This window comes from Euprymna scolopes, chromosome 13 (genome assembly GCF_053919585.1).
Source record: "Euprymna scolopes isolate OS-2025 chromosome 13, ASM5391958v1, whole genome shotgun sequence".
NCBI lineage: Eukaryota > Metazoa > Mollusca > Cephalopoda > Sepiida > Sepiolidae > Euprymna > Euprymna scolopes.
Window position 1 is genome coordinate 94,513,391 of NC_136494.1, and position 22,933 is coordinate 94,536,323.

The window sequence follows — 22,933 nt, forward strand, 5'->3', positions numbered from 1 at the left end:
TGAATGTCATTTTCACATTTTGGTTGATGTAACCTTCAACCTTCTTCAGGTTTATCATGTCGAACTTGGGAATCTTGCTGTTGAACTCGGAAATCTTTCTTTTGAACTCGAGAATATTTCTAACGAATTCGTAAATCTGCACGGAATTTAGAATGGAACCCTTTATTTCATACAAGGGGGTAGCTTGCTCTCGTTCCATCAACCATGACGGGGTAGAAGTTATAAGTAATTAATAATTGTATTTTTGATCGACTGCACTGAGGATTACGCCTTCAACCTTTAGAAAAATGTAATTTACAAATGAATTTTTAGTAAGTACTTTAACCACTGCGTTACAGGCCTTTGCAGACAATTTTAGTAGGAATTTTAGGCGCCTAAAACTTACTTTATTTCTAGATGTAAATATTATTCATTACTGCATATTATTACTAAAATTTGTGGATTATATAAAAGGTTCTGATTGAAATTCCATGCAGCTTCCTGAGTTCAACAAAAAGATTCCGACATTCAACACGATAAATCTGAAGAAGGTCGAAAATTACCACAACTGAAACTTTGTGAAAATAACGTTCAAGGTGAGAACAGTAATCTGAAGAAGCCAAATTATATGAATGTGTTGGATGAATCATTTAAAGTAAACTTCAAGCTAATATAAATAACAGTACTTATATATATATATATATATAAATATATATATATATATATATATATATATATATATATATATATATATAGATAGATAGATAGATAGATAATTTAATCCCAACCGAATAAGAAAGCTCAATGCGCAATAGAGAGTAGAGTTTATTATAAGAGAAAAAAAAAAATTAAAACTGTAAGCTGAACTTGACAATCAAAATTTATTGTCCGACTGAATACTGCAAAAAAGCAATTTACAAAGTCCTTATTCCGTGGAGTTTCATTTGCTGATTTCTTTATGTCCTCTGATGAGAAGAATAACAAGAATAGCATTCTTTGAAACTCCGCGTAATAAGGACTTTGTAAATTGTTTTTTGGAGTATTCAGTCGAACAATAAATTTTGATTGTCAAGTTCAACTTACAGTTTTAATTTTCCTTCTCATATATATATATATATATATATATATATATATATATATATATATATATATATATATATATATATATATATATATATATATATAGAGAGAGAGAGAGAGAGAGAGAGAGAGAGAGATATGTTGTAATATGTTTTCTTCTTTATAATTTAGTGGTTTGTTGTTTAGTGGGTTTTTTTTTCAATACGCTCATGTGTTCCAGTGTACAATTTAGTTATGAAAGTGTAACATGTATAGGCAATTTGCTGTTTTTTTAATAAATATTTAAATTATGTCGTCTTTGGGTTTTATAAGAAATAACTTTTAATTATTTTACAACTAATTAAACAACTATATAAATTTAGTTGAGCAGTTTAGTCGAATATTAATGTAAAATGCGATAAAAAAAAAAAAGAAACATGCCGTGAAAGTTGAAATCATGATCTAGCACTAGTAGTTTAGAAGAATTGCCGAAACCTTATGTTTTCACTAAACATGTAAGCTCTTTAGTCAGTAAGTAAAAATGTCTTCATTGTTGCTTTGTTTATTTATACTTAGATGCAATAAAAGATTGAAAGTAATGGAAAAGAAAGAAATAGCTTAATAATTAGAATGTGATCGTTTATCTGATATTAGAAATAGATAACAAAATGTGGAATCTTTTTCGTTAAGGTCATAAGCTGTTTAAATAAGTACGGTAACATTTCACTATTTTATCAATATTGCTAGTCAGAAAAAATATTGTCAGAAAAGAACTAAAGCGAAATAAATTATATCCGTGCAAAAAAAAAACAAAAAACAAAAAAACTAAAACAAAAACAAAAACTGGGTAGAGGAAAAACAAAAGGAGCCAAAACCAAATCTAGATTTATCAGATGCATTTTTATTTAGATCTAGATATATATATATATATATATATATATATATATATATATATATATATATATATATATATATATATATACACAGGGTGACCCAAAGAGAACGGGCCCCAACTCTAATTAGCCACCGTTTCTTAGTGTTTTGTCCGGATGAAATGAAACTTTGGTCATAACTAATTTATTATATTCAAAACATCACATCAAAACACTAGGGTCTTTGGCCTTTTTTCTCCGTTTTACATCATATGTTCTAGATTGTCTCCATTTAGCTTTTGTTTTTTTTTTGGGTCACCCTGTATATATATAAAATAGTAATGAATATATATATATATATATATATATATATATATATATATATATATATGATAGGACAACAAGAGTATGAAATGAAGACACAAAACTATATATATATATATATGGTTTTGTGTATTCATTTCATACTCTTGTTGTCCTATTGTATAAGCTCCAATAATAATTGTTGAGCTTGGCATTATCCGGATAAGTCTCCTTTTGTGGAATTGAACTTTCTCTTTTCCTCTTACACTTAAAGCTATATATATATATATATATATATATATATATATATATATATATAGTAAGTTATAAAATGTATATGGCGATGAAGCTACACTGAATATTCCGTGCATATAAAAACGACAAACAACCACAAAATTCGCGCATAAGCCTGAAGAATCCTAGAGTGGATGAAACGCGGAATATTCAGTGTAGCTTAATCGCTATATACATTTTATAACTTACTAACTAGCTCTACCTACGTATTGAGCACTTTTGAAGTAAATACTTAAAGCTTATGCATAAATCTATACTTTCGTATATTAATTTTATGTGAGTAAATTAAGTAGTTATATATATATATATATATATATATATATATATATATATATATATATATATATAAAGTAGATATATTCATATATTTATTGCTGATACAACGTCTAAGTTCAATGAATGTTGATTCTTTGGCTTTTAACACCAGTATGATGTCTAGAGTGAACAGAATCTTATGTTCCTAATTTGAACCTATATATATAAATAACTAATAGGGCGACCGGCATAGTCTGATCGTAAAATACGCTTAAATATGATATTTTGATTAATGCAGATTTCGTATTTATTTTAAGCTCGACCCTTCATGCAGATATTCTACATAATTTATATCTGAATAATATTTGCGTAAAAAGGTTATAGTAAACATAAATGCAGATATAAATTATGTAGAATATCTGCATGAATATAATTACACGTAATAGTTATGATTGCCCTATGTCGAAAAACATAAATCACTAAACAACAAACCACTAATAATATATCGCCCCCCCCCATGTGGGGGTGCCGAATTGGTTAAAGGGAAAATTATTCTCAGCTCGCATTTAGGTAAAAATGCACTTTCGTAAATAATTGAATTCATTCAAAACATATCGCTAAAACCAAAACAAACAACATCTAAGTAAATCGCGATATATCCAGACAGTCGTGCGAGATGGGTGAGCGGTAAGGTTCATTACCGTGCGGTCCCGATTTCGAATCTCGCTAGATTCAGCCACTCTGATAGGTCGTAGACGACGAAACACGTGTCAGTGGATAATTATATTTCAAAAATGATGGCTTCTTGATCTTCTTTTCTCGGGTCTTTGAACCTTTTATTAAATAAACTGGGACATTTCACAAGAAACGATCCATATAGTAAAAAACAAAACAAAATAAACTAATAAAAAAAAAAACGGTTTTATCTAGGCACAAGTCAAGAGAACATTAACCTTTGCTAGGTCATCTCAGCCGCTTGTTAGTTTTCCTGGCATGGACAATATAACTCATGCAGGAAAGTCGTTAGTTTACCGTGACAAACGAGATAACCTGTTTTAGCAGTTTATTGCCACAAACAGTACCCCCTACCCCCGGAATGATATAGTGTTTTCGCTTTTCAAGATGGCAGCGTTTCCATCTTGTTGTCGTGGGGACAAAGAAACATTTGAATATTTAGTAATCCATAAACGTTTACACAACTGACAGTCTGAAAGTACGAGTAGATAGATTCTTGGAAATAACTCATACACCCGTTTAAGCCATTAAAATCTATCTATATTATTTAGCTCAAATACCCATCCGTGGTGGATTTCGCAAATATTTTGGAACATTAAAACCAAATGATTATGGCGGAGATAATAACCAACATAATCATGAGAGGTGACGATAGTTAAGTAATTTACAACACGGACTGACGAGTTCGAATCCAGTTCATTCCACAGAAACACTTTCAGTTAGGTATGTTGGCAGCCTCCTGTAAGTGGTTTTCCTCATAAGTACCCGGTTGTTTTCGGTGAGCAATCTCTAATGATGGCCTGTGTGAGAACTAGTGAATACACATCATCATCATAATGATGATGATGATGATGATGATGATGATAATAATAATAATAAGTATAAGAAGAAGAAGAAGAAGAAGAAGAAGAAGAAGAAGAAGAAGAAGAAGAAGAAAGGAATACTTCTATGTCTATATTAAAAGTGAAAGAAAATTCTTTCCTTTCCTTTTATTATTATCAGTTATTATTAAGATTAGAGAGGCACCGGTGTCTGAGTGGTTAGAGCCGCTGGCTGAAGATCTGGATGTGCCAAGTTCGAATCCAGTTCGTTTCATAGAAACACTATCCTTTAGAATATTGGCAACCTCCTGTAAGTGCCGATGTTTCTCTAGGAAGCATTTTAGTAAGACAGTGGAAGAAACCAATGCCAACAATCTGATTCATACGATATGAATGAATAATTCATAATCGCCGGGTTAACATCTGTTTTACATGCTGGCATGTGTTGGACAGCTTTTTAGAAATTGGCTTCAAATTACTCTCTCTCTTTTTCTCAGGAATGGGCTGTTGGAGGGACTATTCGGCACTGACAACGTCAGTCACAGTTTTATAAAGATTTTATAATTTTTTTAGAAAAAATTAAGAGAAAACAATATGAAAAGATATCACTTTAACTGTTTTTAAGAAAAATCTTGTTTTTGCAAAACCTTTTTTGGTTAATTATTTTCTAATTAATTTTTTAAGGAGTAAAAACTTTAAAATATTTTTAGTTTTTTTTTTTTTGATTTAGAAAAACGAGATGAAAAAATAATCTCGTTGTTTTTGTGTTGTGTTTTAAATAAGCATGGTTATTTTTAATTTTTTCTTTTTAGAAAAACGATATGAAAAAATAATCTCGTTGACGACGAAGTATTATAGTTTATTTTTACATTGTTTTTTTTTTAATAAACACGGTTATTTTTAAGTTCTTTTTTAAAATTCAAATTAAATTTTAATAATTTTTATTTTAATTTTATTAAAAAACAATATCTTCGCCTATTGAATTAATTTTATAAATATAAAAAAAGAACGTTGAATATAACAATGAAGCGCTAATTTGATGCTGAATCGTCCCTATTCCCCGCCAAATCGGCTATGCCGGACTGGCCAAGCTGGAACGGTGATGCTGAATTGGCCACGTCAAAACGTATCAACCCTCTTTTTCTCAGATTCTTTCTTATCACTTACTCACATTTTCCCCTTGACCACCCCCTGCCACTTTAAATGTTCTGCATCTTATTCTTTCAAGGTGACCAAATCAACAAAGTCTCCAGTTGAACGTGTATTTCCTTTACTGTCTAGATAAAATATTCACAAGATCTAATCCCTTCTTTAAGGTTCACATCATCACCGTAGATTCTTCCCTTGGTTGATAGTGGTAACACTATGCTGGTTAGTAATGGCAAAAATTCCCTGAATTTACTCCATCCTTAATTCTTGCGATCACGTTAGCACTTGCTCCTCCCTATACTGATATGGTATCACCAAAGTAACAAAACTTGTCCCAGTCTTTTTGATTTGTTCTTTATCGAACGTTCTTCTGATGGTTTCTTCTTGACTCCACTGTTTTTTTGTGAATCTAATGTATTTACATTTGTCTAAAAGTAACTTCGTTTAATATTATTAAACTAGACAGAAATAATGGGGAAAAATTATTGATTATTTGGGTCATCCATAATTATAAAAGTCTGATTTCCCATAAATAAATGCTTGTTTCCACGATTTCTTCTCCACCAATTCATCAATGACTGACGTTGGTTGTTTTTTGCTGCTTCAAAATATTTTGTGATGCTTCCGTTCAGTCTTAAGAGACAATGGACACTTCTGTTAGGGTAGTAGCATGTGTAATTGTGAGACAAATGTTCAGAAAAGATGGGGGAAAATTATTGAATATTTGGGTCATCCATAACTATAAAAGTCTGATTATAAATAAATGCTTGTAGAAATATTACCTAATAATGCTCTGCAGGTTAGTAATGGCAGAATCTCCCTGTTCTTATTCTATCCACTTCTAACTTTTAACTAAAAGAAAAATGACTATTATCATTAATAGTTAAAAGAAATAAAAAATTGAACATTTTAAATTTTTTCTCATGATTATCTTTTGATAACTAATTAATATTTTTAATCTTGACAGATTTATATCATTAATACTTAGTTGTTGTGTTTTTTTTTTAAATTTTAGAATCGGAATGGATCTAAGACATGTCAAACCTACTTAGCACATCAGAAAACATACATGATAATATATTAAAGAAAATTCAAAAAGGAAGTGAATATTGTTAGAAAAAAAATCTGAAGCGGGAACATAGATGGGACATGTTAAAGCGAACATGAAAACGGAAAGGAACTTTGGGGAAAGAGTAAAAACCGAACAATTCATGTGGAAAAATCTGAAAACCGATGCATATTGTTTAAAAAAAGAAAGAAAAAAAGAAGAAAAACCCGGAATGTAAATGGAACATGCTAAAACGTACCTGCACGCAGGAAAATAACTGGAACAAAGAGTAAAAACGAAATAATATATTTCAAAAAATACTAAACCGGAATTTAAATTGAACATGCCTAAACAATGGAGAACACCAGAATAGACTGACATTTTTACTCTTTAATTTTTATCGAGTTATTAATCTAATAGCAGAACCCGTGAAGATTCCACGCAATGAGAAATATATTTAATCCAAAAATATGTTTTGATAAAGCTGAAATTTTTCTGGATGGTGTAAAAATGTAGATTTTGAGCAGAAAAACCAATAACACGTAGCAAATATAAGTTTACTAACATTTCTATGGAATAGTGTCCATTTTATTTTTAATATAGAACTAACCCAAATGAGATAAATTAATAAATACTAATAAATACTTAAAGTAATATTGTGCTACATAGTTCAATACAAATAATATAATCACGTTGTAAGAGACAATCTTTAATTTACTCCTTCAGCCAAGCACTTCTTGGCATACAATGTTCTTTTTTTACCCTTATTTCTTTCGAATGTTCCGTTTTTTTTATGTAAAGTTTTGCTGACATTTTTCTTTGGAGAAGAACTGCTGCACATCGAAATTGCTACAAGTTCCTTTCTCACACGATTACAACAATGATCATATATTGCTATTATGATATTCGAAAACGAGGCTTCATGAAATAGAAGCCATTCTCATATTATTTACTAGGGTTGCCAAATTGGCCTTTTTAAAGCCAAATTTCGCGAATTTGGCATTTTTGAAGCAATTTTGGCCTAAAACGTAACATAGTACTAACCAAGGAAGGAACAAGTAGAATATTATATAGATCTCTATATAGCATCAAACCACAATAAGCGTGACCCCCCCCCACACTTTAATCATTTAAAGTTTCTCAACACCTTCATATTGCTTAAAATCCTTTAGATATTCACACTACAAGATTCTTTGTGTTGCTTTCAATATTTTGGCATACACAGTATTAGTTTTTATTTTTTTGAAATTAGAAAAACTACCATCTATGGCAACACTTCAAAGGCCGTAAACGACTAAGTTCTCTCTGATTCTCTCTCCTCTGATCTTGACCACGTGGCACAATGGGGAAAGAGATGGCCGGTTAATTTTAATGCATCTAAGACCAAGTTTCTATCTTTCCATCATCAAGGCTCTGATCCCCATCTGGCATCAATCGACATGAATGGCTCTTGTCTTGGAAAGGCTCCATGTTTTGACAAACTTCTAGGTCTGACCTTTACTCCTGATCTGAGTGGCCCTGTCGGTGGGGCATTAGAATACGCCGACTGCCCCCCTGCAGAGGATAAAAGTCCCTCAATGGGGGTCCTGGATATGACCTTAAACTATATCCAGTGGTGAGGCCCCAGCTTGTGGGCTTTGGGGAGTGTGGAGCCACCCTTTAATTACCATTGCTCCCAGGTCCACTCTGACCCGGAGTGGTAGTACCTGTTAGGGTCCCAACTGTGGGTTAAATAGAAACCGATGTGAAAACAACAAATATATTCTATTAAAAAAATCTTTGGATTCGGCATTAAATAACCCGAAAAAGGTTGATATGCCGTAAAACAACCAACCAACCAACCTGATCTGAGATGAAACATGCACATCAAATCCGTTGCCAGGGCTGCTGGGAAAATTGGTGGGATCGTTCTACTGTTCCAGTAGATATCTGACAACTGATGCAGTTCTCTACCTGTATAAGAGTCAAATACGTCCAAGAATGTAGTACTGTTGCCACATCTGGGCAGGTGCTGCCAGAGGCAGTTTATCCTGCCTTGACAGAGTTCAAAATAGACTTTGTAGCCTAGTGAGGGATGCCCTTTTCTCTTCCCTGCAAACTTTTTCCCACACAAGAGACGTTGCGAGTCTGTCTCTGCTTTATCATTATTTTCATGGCAAGTGCTCATCTGAGCTCCAATCTATGATCCCCCTGTCCTGACTTTCACGAAAAATACTCTTCTAGCTGAAGCCACTATCAATAATTTCCCCCACTCTTTATCTATGTCTAAACCTAAACGTAGATTCCATGAACAAAGCTTCTTTCTTAGAACTGCACGTTTGTGGAACTCTGTTCTGTTTTCCTGCTTTCCAACTGACTACAATATGGTTGTTTTCAGTGCAAACAAATTCATGATGAGCCATCCCTTTAAGTAATCCAATTTACCAAATTTCTACTACTAAAAACGACTACAACATGTTCCCCTTGACCACTTATTCTCGAGTGGGCTCCGGGCCTTGATAAGTGATGACTCCTTTGTAAAAAAAAAAAAGAAAAAAAAAAGAAAAGTAAAATCAATGAGGTGTCTTATCCTACACATATTTTAGAGGAGAATTTGAATGCCTATTAGACACCATCCTCATGTATCTTCGATCATTTTGCTTTAAGGTTTATCAGAACAAGCTGATATGAGAATACTACACCCTATAAGTAAACCCTGACCAAATATAAAAATAATATAGTATTTAAAGTCCAAATAAGATTCCCTCAACACGGTTATACAATGGCTTATATAAGGAAACGGTGCACTTTCTCCTAGTGATGTTATCTCAAGTAATAGCACTTAGCTGGAGACTCCACCAGACCAGATGAATTCTTGCCAGAAAAATCACATAGATACACTATAATTAAGTGTTCAATGGTTGAGAGAAAGATTAGTGCTCATCACTGCTTTACTAAATCAATGTTTGATAAATAGAGAATAATCATTTTTAAAAGATGAATTCTTGTCAGGAAAACAAACACAAAGATAAACTATAACAGTATTAAGTGTTCAATTAGGGAGATTAGGGAGAGAAAAATTGCTGTTCTTCGCGAACTTGACGTTCAAAAATATTGACTGAACACTCGGATATCTATGTATCTTATATAGAAATCAAGTGTTAGCCTTACAAATGGGGGGGGGTCTTTGATTTCTGACAACTTGCTGAAATAAAATGCAAACTTAAGCATCAGTGTAGCATTAAGTCTTGGGAAAATCTAGCAAAGAGACATGTAGCAAACGATATGTGCTGCACACATTATGATCATCTACTTACTTGGAAAATCCAGCAGTAAAACCAGACATTGTCATTTAAATGAATAAATGCTTACGTTTTTTTTTTTTTTTTTTTTTATCTACCACCAATCTTAACTATATAAACATCAAAACGACTTTTGCTTATTGAAATCTATAATACAACAGAGCATTTAAAAATACTCTCTGTACAAAAGTTTGACCAAACAACTTGATATGAGAATACTACACCCTGCAAGTAAACCCTGACTAAGTATTAAAAATAACATAGTATTTGAAGCCTAAATAAGATTCCCTTGACACAGTTATACATTAGCTTATATAAGGAACAAGGGACCTTCTCCAAGTGATGTTACCTCAAGTAACAGCACTTAGCTGGATATTCCATCAAACTAGATGAATTCTTGTTTTGGAATCCGGGAAAAGATTAAAAGAAAGATAAACTATAACACGTGACAGTGGCTAAATGATTAAATACATCGACTGGAAATTTGGGTGTATCAAGTTTGAGTCTAGTTTGTTCCAGGGAAACACTTTCATCACAATCATGCGTGACCTTGTGCCCAACCTTCCAGAGAGGAGGTAAATAAAATAACATTCTTAAATGGTCAATTAGAGAGAAGGAAAATATTATTCTCCACTGATTTACTTTGAGGTAGGTATAATCTTCAATGAACATTTGGATACCTATGTATCTCAGAACGAAATCAAATGTTAACTCCAGCGAGCAGGGCGTTGATTTCCGAGAACTTGCTGAAGTAAAATACCGTTATTTTTTTTTTTGCTTCACAAAGCAAATTACAATTTCTTTTAAAGAATATATATCTGGATATGAGTCGGTTCTCCTAAAAATTACCCTCCCCATTCCCTTAAAAAACCGCACCTGATTGAGAATGAAATTAATGATAATAGTCATGATTGAGAAAAATGTGATCAAGTTGACCAAAGTATAGTATCTGTTCTAATACATTTCATCTGTGTTCTGCTCTCGATCTGTAAGAGAGAAATCCTTCTAGACTGAGGTAGTTTTTTTATTCTTGTCCGAGTCAAGAGTGTTCCTTTTTGAGGAAGTGAATTTTCCCTCAAATTAAAAACCGATCTTGTGCCTAACTCTACTTTTGAATAGAGACAAATAAATAAGGACCCTATGAATATTATTCACACATGCTAGTGTGTAAATTATATATATCAATAAATAGTTGTAAATAAATTCAACATTCTTGCATATATGCTAAAATAATGCTGATGGGTAGACATTTTGCGAAGCCAACTTCAGCATGGAAAAATACCGACTGCAATTCATGCAACATTTCAAAAGGCAAGGAAATGAAAAAAGATTTTATGTGGGTGTAAGGCTAACAGATGTTCTCCCTGGGGGGAAGGGGCATCAAATTAACAAACTTATTTTTCTATTACAACCTGAAATAGATTTGCCATATTTCAACACATATTCCTTAAAAGATAAATGCAATTTAAATAGATAAAACACACACGCACACAAATCTATTAATAATGGAGATTTGGCATCTGTCTGTCTGAATCTGTATGAATACTTTTACTAATTGTACTACCTCAATTCGATTTACTGTACTCTTTCAGACTAATATGAAATTTAAATTTTCAGAGAAGATGCAGGAAGGAGGGTAGTGTAGTATCTGTTCTGTTGACATGAGGTTGTTTTCCAAGCATTACCTTCTTTTTTGAAGTATTATATTGAGGTATTATATGTCTGTTCGTGATAATACCCCCATTCCAGGCATTACCTCCTCCTTTGAAAGATGCCATCATCATGATACCATCTCAATCTAGCAAAAATATGTATTATATGGATTATTCAAACTACTGTTCTCATCTTGCATGTTATTCTCATAATGTTTCAGCCGATGTAACCTCCAACCTTCTTCAGATGTATTTGTAAGTCGTTAGAATTAAAAAAAACTTCAAATCCAGTAAAAATATGTATTATATATTGATTATTCCGACTACTGTTCTCATACTGTGTGTTATTTTCACATTTCACCCGATGTAACCTCCGACCTTCTTCGGGTGTATCTTGTTAAACTCGGAAATCCTTCTAACGAACTCTGGAATCTGCATGGAATTTCAAATGGAACCCTTTATTGAATACACGTTGGTAGCATGCTCTCATTCCATCAACCATGATCAGGTAGAAATCTAAAGTAATCCGCAATTGTATTCTTAGTGTCGCTTGCACTAAGAGCTGAACTTTCAAAGAAGTATCATGTGGAACTGAATTTTGCTTAGTACTTTATCTGTTATGCAACGAGTTCTTGCAGAGTTTGACAAGATACCCCTAAACAAGATTGAAGATTACATTGGCCAAAATGTTGCGACAATAATATTCAAGATGAGAACAGTAATCTGAATAATTCAGATTATCAATCCTTATCTCAAAAAATCCAAAAACACGAATTATACCGTTACTGAATAATAATAATAATAATAATAATAATAATAATAATAATAATAATTCGAATGCGCCCCTGTCATATCAAAGAACCTACTGTGGATTTGACATGCCGGGTCTTTTAGCTTGTGTGGTAATAAAACTTACCAAAAACACTTTTGATGTTAGGTTGTACAAGGGTGTTACCTTTGGTGAAAATCGCCTGTTTCTTCTTTCATGGGATTATTTCGATTACCGATAAAAAAGCAACCTATTTAAGAACACTTCCAGATACATAAGAGTGCATTAGTGTGAAATTTCATAGAAATCGGCACAGCCGTTTCGGAGTCCATAGGGAACGAATTCACACTCAAGGAGTTCCATTTATATGCATATGTATAAAACTTTTTGAACATCACAATCTGCTGGAGTTAATTAGTGGAGTTAGAGGCTCTAGGAATATAGACATTTTAAGTGTAGTGTGTCACTTGAATTATTCACTGGTGCATTTATTTTTTTGCATTATCCTCACTTTGTTCGTTGTGTTTCTTGTCTTTCGTTCATGACTATCTCTCTTATACTATCTCATGAAAGACTCGATACAATTGAAACTTGGATCCATATTAAATTTACTTAACTTTAATGTATTATTTTCTTTTTTTATCATTTCGTTTATGAAATCAACCTAAATTCTTGGGTTGACAAGTAAGTTATCACCACTTTTTCTTTTAATTTTAGAAGCTATTGCGTTTTCAAATTTTGGAATTTATTTCGAGAATTTTAATCGGAAATCATTTTGTAATCTTTCTTTTTCTTTTTTTTTTTCGAGTTAATTTAATTTCTGTTTATTTTCACGTCATTAAAGTCAAGTTGCTTTCATTTATTTTATTTTATTTTTTTTTTCACTGTTTGGTTTATCCTAATATGGCAATGAAAATCTTGTTGAACTTTGTGAAGACGTTGGTTTATACAACGAATGCAGCATTCCTGTCTTGGAATCCGCAAAAAAAAAAAGACCAAAAGAAAGAGTGGCTAAATGATTAACTACACCGACAGGAAACGTAGGTGTATCAAGTTCGAATCTAGTTTGTTCCCGAGAAACGCTTTCATCAAACTCACGGCTGACCTTGTGCCTGACTTTCCAGAGAGGAGGTAAATAAAATAACATTATTAAAAGTGGTCAATTAGAGAGAAGGAAAGTAATATTCTCCACTGATTTACTAACTCTGAGGTAGGTAAAATTTTAAATGAACACTTGGATATCTATGTATCTCAGAAAACCTCCCCTCCCCCAACAAAAAAAAAACAAAAAAAAACAGAAAGTTGGGAAGAAATTGTAAAAAACATGGAAGAATGCATTATTAATTAATTATTATACTCGCTCACACAAGGAATGGTGCCTTTTCACCTAGTGACGGTACTTCAAATAACAACACTAAGCTAAATACTTCACTAGACTATATGAATTCTTGTCCTGGAATTCGAGCAAAGACCACAAGAAAGATAAATTAACACATGACAGGATTCATTTTAAATTCAAATTTAAAAAATATCGGGAATTTAATTTGCAATCTAATAGTTATCATTAAAAATATTTTTTGAAACTAGATGGTAGGAAACAGATTCGCAAAATTCTGGTATCCACAGCAGCTCGCATACACAGACAATCTGCTAGCAACTTCCAGTTTAATAATAACCATATGGTGAGTTGTCATCCTTAGTCATAGTTCTTATAACCACTATAATAATAATGCTCATGCAGTGCCACTAACTTCCATTTGCTCAACACATTGAAAAAACAAAACCCCGAACTCAATCTATATATATAAAAGCGAAAATGTATGCATGTATGTATGTATGTATGTATGTATGTATGTATGTACGCTTTTCCTCGATGTCCACAAAAGGCTTCTTTCAGAGAAGCGCTCGCTCGCTGCACAACTTCTTAAAACTTTTTATATCATCTATAAATTGTAATATCTCACACTTAACCACGGAACTCACCTGTCTATTTAATTTTATTGACTTTCAAACGTTAATTATTCCACATTTCCCGCATCGGCACGCGTTACATTTGGTTTTCAGAATAAAAAAAGCGAACTCTACGGTAGCTTTCATTTCGAGATGAGGGAGCGAGTTTTTAAAAACAAACAAACCCATTTATTGACCTCATTAAAAACTGTCCCACACAAAATGCTCACTGCTGAATACCTATCGCCGTCACGTCAATCAAAAACGCGCACCTGTTTTTTTTCACACTTTACTATTTTCCAACTGAGCGTAGTCAAGGCTTTTTTTTTCACGGGCACCTGTTTTTTTTTCACACACACCTACAAACACCCGGGCAACGCCGGGTACCCCTCGCTAGTCTCTTTGAAAACATAGGTTTTAAGGCTCAGGCTAATCTGATCGATACCTTGGACATCTCGCCACTATCGTTGCCAAAAACCTTCTCCAAAGTCAACGGGTTGTAATTGTATGAGCTGAGGGAATTAACAATTAAATCAAGTTTGACATTTGAACATCTACAAACTGTACACTTCGTTCATAATAATACTTGAAATCAAAATATAGTTACTTCTAAATCTCATTTACCCTTTCATTTTGTTCCACGACAGCATATTAAACTGTAAAAATATACAAAAAACAAAACAAAAAAAAACAAACAAACAAAAAAACCCCCAAAAAACAAACAAACAAAAATGTAAAATATACTAGTAAGATAAAAATAAATTGAAATACTTACAGGAACGGTTGACATCATAGTTTGATAACCTTCGTCTTAAACCATGCTGAAAATAATCAACGCAAAAATTACTACAAAGGTTTCAGAAAAGAACTAAAAGTCGCCAAAAGAAACAAAGACTTACAAAATAGAATAAAAAAAATCTTTACTTATTTACATGACTAAATTTTCAAGTAAAATAATATCATTGCTCAAAATATTCATTCCTTATTAAGTCTCTTTAAAAGAAAAAAATATTATAAGTTAATTAAACGTTATCAAAATAATTTTTACACAATATTATATTATTTCGATAGAGCTGGCACCAACCATTTTCAGTTAAGAAATTGTTACATAATTAATATAAGGTTTAAGGGATAATTTTAGAGTCAGTATGTTGGAATTGTCAATGTGAGATAGTTTTTTAACTACAGTCATGTTTTAATGCTTGAAGAGTTGCCTCCCTTTGTCTGTTTTCTGATGACGCTTGGAGTTATCTGTTCTTTGACTTTTTGTTTCTGTTTTGTAAACATGTGAATAAACAGACGTGTCCTTAGAGTCTCTGTGTGTATAAAGGCCAAGAAAATGTTAAGCGTTAATTAATTTGGTTTCTTTTGTAAACCGTTGATATAACTTCCCATATGAAGTCATTTAAGGAAGAAAGATAAGTTTTCTTTATTTACTTCATAGTTAACCAACAAAGGTTTTTAATTAACCTACACAATATAGCAAACTTCAATAGAATTTATAATTCTTCAAGATTAAGTTACCATTAAAAGTTACCATTAAAACTAATCGAAAAAGATGAAAAACGTTGGAAATGATCTAAAAAAAATTCTAAGATATAATAATGTAATCACGTCTGGAGATTTTGTAGCAGTGTTTCAATATTTCTAATTTTAGATGCACTCTTGCATCTTTGAATAAAGCCTTGTCCGTCGAATTGTCAATCAGTCATTCTGTTGGTCTGTGAAGTTTGAAATAGGATCATTATTTGTTTTAGATGTGTACAAATATTTCTAAAAAATTCTTTGTTAATCAGTTGTTCCGTGATGTATAAGTTCAGAACAGAGTTTTCGTTGGTCTGTCATATTTAAATTCAAAATAGCATTTTCTTTTGCCGTTCAAGCCGAAGTTAAAAATAGCATTTTCTTTTACTTGTTATGTTTAAGATTTGAATCATTTTTGTCAGTTTATGTTAATTTGGAAATAGCATTTTCTTTTGTCGGTTAAGCTTAAGTTTGAAATAGCATTTTCTTATGTAAGTTAAGCTTAAGTTTGAAATAGCATTTTATTTTGTCTTGCTTAAGTTTGAAATAGCATTTTAATTTCATTAATAACCTTTGTAAGTTAAGCTGAAGTTTGAAATATTATTTTCTTTTATCTGTCTTGCTTAAGTTTGAAGTGGCATTTTCTTTTCTTTTGACTTTTAAAATTAAAATAGCTTTTGCAATTGTCTGTAATGCTTAAGTATAAAATTATTAAACATACACAACTTTAAAATATTCATTCTTGTTTATGCATGTCTGGAGGCTTTTTTTTTTTTTTTTTAGATAAAACTGGTGACAGAACAATATGTAACTAATTAACTATGAAAGAAAGGCAGATAAGAAAAACGTTTAATGCATACTAGTCAAAAGTGAAAGAAAGGTTATAAATATTACTGAGAGAGAGAGAGAGAGAGAGAGAGAGAGAGAGAGAGAGAGAGAGGGGGGGGGAGATGAAACTGCAGGAATTCATGCAACTGTAGTTTTGTTTTGTAAAAATATGGGCAAAAAAGATATGTCGCTTATGGAATTTGATTCTATTCAGAATAATTTAGGCAAAGCAGCGATAATTGTAGAAAGGAGAGTTCTTAGTAAAGGGAGATAATCTCCAATAAAGGAAATTATCAATATTATCTTACTATAGTATGCATATATCTTTGTATAAAGTTGTAGTTCCTATCCGTGTATTTGCTTGTTCACAAACTACTTAGGCTTTTGGAGATAGACCATCATTATATATTCTGAAACTACATTACTCAGAATACTTGGAAATATATATATTTCGTGTTGATCAAAAGTAATACAACATTTTAGTGGCGTGTGCAATTGACATCCATAAAAATGAAATATGTCTGACTTTATTTTATTTATGAATTGAAAATTATAGAAATTAAAAAAAAAAAAAAATAGAAATTAGAGTTAAGGGCTTGGTGCACTGGTAAACAGTAGTTCTAATTGATTCTTAAACATTGTATACCCCAAAAAGGGTTAAAGGCTATGAACTTATCAGAATGTATTTCAATTACATCACTTTAATCACACCATGTATTCAGAGTTAGTAGTCATACCAAAATCAGACCGGCAGAGTTTATGCCATTTTTGAGGATGGTTTGTTCTTTGCCAGTTTTAGGTATGGCTCTGTACAGTTCTAGGAGGTACAACTTCCCAGATTTTACCTGGGTTAGTTTATTGCTGATCGTGTGAGGTACTGATAGGACTACCCCACCCCCAAAAAGAAACTCCTATACAACATGTATGGGATGGCATCGGCACAGGTTGCTGCCGTAATGATCAAAGAACATGGAAAGGCTGAAAGAGAGAACACTATCCAGACTTCCACTGGAAGGAAATGGAGAGTACTGAAATCCTAAATAAGTATATTACTGTTATGTCGTTGGTTCAGGGCAATGCCTGAAAATAAACTAGTTTATTAATATTACGATTGTTTTGTAACTCTAAATGGGATGTCACCTAAAAGAGGTATTTTATTATGAAATATTTACAAACAATAACTTGGGCATGTTAACTTGATAGAATGGAATTTTATTCTGACAATTTCACTTGGAAGAGGAATATGGAATCAGGAGGCCAGCTGGAATGTGGGAATAATAATAAATGGATGAGGTGAACACTATCAGGTGATGATAGCATAAATTAGTTTTAGATATAGATGTGGAGTTTAGCTAGTTGGGTGGGACAGATGAATATCGGCTATTGACCGGACTGGAACCTACTGGATACGAGTTGTGGGAAGTGAGCGTAAAGAGTAGACAACAGTGAAATTGGAATCCGACAGAATAATTGAAGAATAAAAAACTATGAAATCACCAACTTTGTCCGGTGTTGTTAAGAAGAAGAGATGACACGATGACAAAAGGTATTGTTGTTTGTGTATGTGGAACACACACACACAAAGATTTTGTCATTCATACATACACAACATCCACCCATGTTATGCAGAGACCAGTATGCAACATTACCACTTAGATTCTAGAGAAAACTAACAGCCATTATCAGCAAGAAATATCAGCATAGTAAGACTTTTAACGAAGTAGATTCCATTGTTGACGTTGGTCTCCTGGATTTATCTGAGAATTAAAAATTTACAAAAACGACCATATGAAGGTTGCCAACATCCATAAGTGAAAATGGTGCTATGGAATTAACTGAATTTGAACGACACACCCAAGCCACCAGTCTGCTTCATTATCCACATCACCATTGTCACCCCCCTCTACCATAAGGATAACTCAAATTGCATAACGATGAATTTCTATGTCAAATTTTAGTTGGCAAGTGATTAAAAAGAAGTTAAAATTCAATTTCATCTAAAACAACTAAATATTTTTGTTCATTTATACCAAAATCAGACTGGCATAATTTGCGCCATATTTGAGGTTGGCTTGTTCTCTGTTGGTTTGAAGTATCCTCTTGTGGAGTTCTAGGAGGTTCACCTTCCTTGGCTTTGCCTTCTCACCCTTTGAGAAACTGTTAATTCATTACAAGCCCTCTGAATGCCCTGAAAGCCCTAACGTGAAATGAGGACGGGTTGCTCAGATAATATTTGTTTGGACAGAGTTCTCTGCCCCTTGGACGCTTGTTTCAAATCCAACTTTTCTGATATTTTTAAATTTTTTTTATTACATTTTCACCCCAAACAAGTGGTGTAGGGGGCTACTAATAGGGGCAAAAACTACTGAGGTACTATGCAGGGATTTGGGCAGCAAGATGTCGGTTCACGTTACACTTGAACTTCTGCATATCAGTACAGTTGGGGAAGCAGGGACCTGGAATGGAATTCCAGAGTCTAGTGGTTCTGGGGAAGAAACTACTAGAGTAGAAAGATCTTTTATATCTAGGGATCTCTACTGTGCGGGAGTGGGATTTAACTGCCGGTTGGGTTTGTCGAGGGTGTTGGTTGGTTGTTTTGTTTTACGGCATATCAACCCTTTTCAGGTTATTTAATGCCGAATCTGGTGATTTTGAAGAACGATTTTTTTAATATAGTATATTTGTTTTTTAAGTCATAATCTATTTAACCCATAGTTGGGACCCTAACAGGTGCTACCACTCCGGGTCAGAGTGGACCTGGGAGCAATGGCAATTAAAGGGTGGCTCCATACTCCCTAAGGCCTGCAAACTGGGGCCCTCACCATCGGATATAGTTTTAGGTCATATCCAGGACCTTGTCGAGGGTGTCTACGTCGTGGGGGCACAAGTGTCTGCAGTTCACCAGAGCATTCACCATTAAAATACTTGTAGAACAGGCAGAGGGATGCAACATTTAATCGATGGGACAGAGGCTGAAGCTTAGATTCCAGTTCAGGGCCTATCAGATTGGTGACTCTCTTTTGAACCTTGTCTAAGAGCGAGAGACTAGTAGCAGATGCACCAGCCCATATGTGACAGCAATACTCCATACATGGGCGAATGGTTGCCTTACAGAGGTACAGGATATTTTTGGGTGTTAGTAGTTTTCTAGCACAGTAGAGAGAGCCTACCTTCCTTGCAGCGGCCCTGGCAATGCTTTCAATGTAATTGTTCCAACTCATGTTTCCTGTGAACGTTAGACCAAGGAGTTTGAAAGATGTATTCTCAGATAAAGAGTCACTGGCAATTGCTATTGGTGGCAGAGAAGGTTTCTCGTAATTATTGAAGGAAACCAGTTTAGTCTTGGCAGCATTGAATGTGACCATCCATTTTTGTCCCCATTCCACTACAGATTGGAGGTCATCCTCTAGTGTTTTTGCCATTTTTTTTTTAGATATGTGTTCATTTGTTTTCCTGTCATGCCTGTTATAGAGTGTGGTGTCATCAGCATATACCCATCTCAGAGGCAATTTTGTCGGGGAGGTCATTTATGATTATTAGGAACAATAGAGGTCCAAGGATAGACCCTTGAGGCACATCTTGTGTCACATCTTCCTGTCATGGGAGGGAGATAAATAACTTCCCAGCCAATCAATGCTCACTACATTCTTGAACCTCAACATACAAAATAGAATATTATTAAATGTAAAAAAAAAAAAAAATAAATAATAATAATACATAAGTTCTAATACAACTATATATAGACCAAAAGATTCTGGTACAATGAGCAAAGAGGCTAGGGTTCAATCCTCGTTTGAGTCATACCAAAAAGTTTAGAAATGGTACTTCATGTCCACTTGCTTAAATACTCAGCATTATAAGGCGTGAAATGAGTGCAACTGAAAAAAGGAGAGGTGCCCTCCTCTCCACCTCTGTGTAGTAGCTAATAAAAAGGGAGCCTTCAAATCGCCCTCGACTATGGTCGACTACTTATACTATCCCTTATACATATTGTATTACTTTGTAGCTACAAATGATCAATTTTTTAGGAATAACTAGCTTAAATATGCACCTACGTTTTGTGTGTTAGTAATGCAGTTAGCGTGGTGCTGGGTTGAACCCAGCACAATGTTAGGTTGTGTCGGGTAGGTACAGAAAGGTCAAGGGGTGACACATCAAAGTCAGTGACTTCTATTGATATTGCTTGCTAGAAGTGGATCGGTGCATTTTAGGTGCAGGCCTGTTAACCAGGGGTGGTGGGGTGGAGTTACCACCCCCACACATATACCCTGATATAAATAAAAACGCACATGGGGATTTTTAATAGAAAAGAGTAGATGAAATAAAGAGATACTTGTTAGAAGAATTTCGTCCCAGGAGACCAAGATAACAGAAAAAAAGGTATGGTGAACTTTATTGCATGTATATATATATATATGCACACACACACATGCACAGTTAAGAACTACTAAGGTAGATACACAACTGTATAAATGCATATAAGACATATATATATAATGAAATGGGAAAGGATGAACGCGGAGAAGCTTGAAAGAGACGATCAGAAAAAGGTCATAGAACACTCCCACACAGACATGAGAGCAAGATGCACATAACCACGGTCACATAGATACTTTTTATATAAAAAGTAAGAACATATCACGAATTAGTTGTATATAAAAAGGCAATAGCACAACACATCACAAATTGGTTGCCGATCGAGGCATGACAGCAAGTCACAATGAAAAAAATATTGTGCTTCGGTTGACCATAAGGATAAAAAAGAAGGCGATTGATAAAGAAAATGGCAAACAAATGCAACCAAACAAAAAATAAAATAAAAGTCGTCACAGAAAAAATAATAAAATCTATATATCTATAAAAGTGAATGTGTCTGTGTGTGTGTGTGTGTGTGTACATTTCTCTATACAATAACTCTGTCAATTTATATCTACAGACTCGAAATTTGATATACAGGGTACTGAGATTTGGGAAAATCTTTGTAATTTGATTTCGGCCAGAAATTTCGCTGTTAAGGGGTCAAAGTTCAACGATTTCACCTTTGAAAACTCTACCAAACTCCTCCGCCAATTTTGGGTCTAAACACTTGAAATTTTAGATATAGGTTCCTTGGATCTAAGTTAATAACTTGATTTGAGCCCAAAACAATAAATGCTAAGGGGTCATAATAGGGGGCAAAGTTAAAAAAATTGACCACTTTTTTTTTTTTTTGCTCAACATACATCCCCAACACCCGGGCAACGCCGGGCTAAAATGCTAGTAGAAAAATAAAAATAAAACATATCTCTATGTATCAGTATCTGCATACCCAGCCGTGGACAGAAGCACAGAATACATCTATAATAATCTAAACTGTTAACCTCACCATTATTGGCATACATCAACTTCTAAACATAGTAGACAACACACACTTTGAATATAAAAACAAAAACAACATACAAAGATATCAGGTCTGTTGATGGGATCTCGCCTATCCGGACTACTGGCTATAACATACATGAATAGACACACTACCTAATTACCAATCCAGCATCTTCTTCTCAAGATATGTAAATGATATCCTCACCCTGACATCATCTTGTGAAGAAGATAATAACATATTTATTAACTTCCAAAATATAGATCCACATGTAAGATTTACCACAGAACACCCAAACATATCCACTCTACATCACCAAAACAGGTCAAATAAACACCAATTTGTATAGGAAACCGGCCTGCCTGGACATTTTCATAAACTACAAATCGGTACTCCCTACCCAAGCAAAAATATGCTATGCTACAAATGAAGCTAACCGCAATCTTAGCAGATGCACAAATGAAACGGACATGATCACCTCTGTTAGAAAATTTCAACAAGTTCTTAAACAAAATGAATACATTCACACATGCTCCATGGCTGATAGTTAGGAAATTGATGGGTGTACATCCACCAGGCGCCTGAGAGGGTTAAGGTTAGTTAAGGGTGTGATATCTTTTTTTCCAGATCTGTGCAGAGTGCTGTGATTTCAGAGCTTGGTAATCTGAATTAATCAGTACATTAAAAGATATCTTGTGTACTAGAGTGCTGACCTTTGAAGATTTTGTGGGTAGGGATTTTCCTTGTTTTGCTCCCCAGAATTTTAGTATGCTTGATTTGAAGTAATGTTTGTGACAGAGATATGACGTATTAGCCTAAACACACGGAGGAGAGGATAGTCAGAGAACTCTAGTGGACAAAGGAGTCATTCTGAGGTCAAAAGGTTAAGAGGTGTTGAAGACCTCTGCGTTTATGTTTAGGAGATTTTTTTGTTCGATATTGAGTCGAGCTGACGGGAAAGTAGGACCTTACTGTATGAAAATCTGTTTTCTGTGATGCTATGGGCTAATACAGGCAGTCGCAGTAACTGATGGGTTGCGATGGTACACTCCACA

At 33.7% G+C, this 22,933-nt stretch overlaps 1 protein-coding gene across 8 annotated transcripts in view; it reads right to left on the reverse strand.

The window, feature by feature from the left end:
• Positions 1-22,933, reverse strand: part of LOC145292090 (high affinity cAMP-specific and IBMX-insensitive 3',5'-cyclic phosphodiesterase 8B-like) — a 973,128-nt gene that overhangs the window by 98,891 nt on the left and 851,304 nt on the right. For 5 of the 8 annotated variants that reach the window (XM_080138173.1, XM_080138172.1, XM_080138167.1 and 2 more), the window contains 2 exons: positions 14,943-14,988; positions 6,775-6,792 (listed from right to left, as the gene is read on the reverse strand). In XM_080138173.1, coding sequence (XP_079994299.1) covers positions 6,775-6,792; positions 14,943-14,988 — 64 coding nt within the window. The remainder of the gene's footprint in view (positions 1-6,774; positions 6,793-14,942; positions 14,989-22,933) is intronic. The other 3 variants (XM_080138174.1, XM_080138169.1, XM_080138168.1) reach the window with 1 other exon arrangement.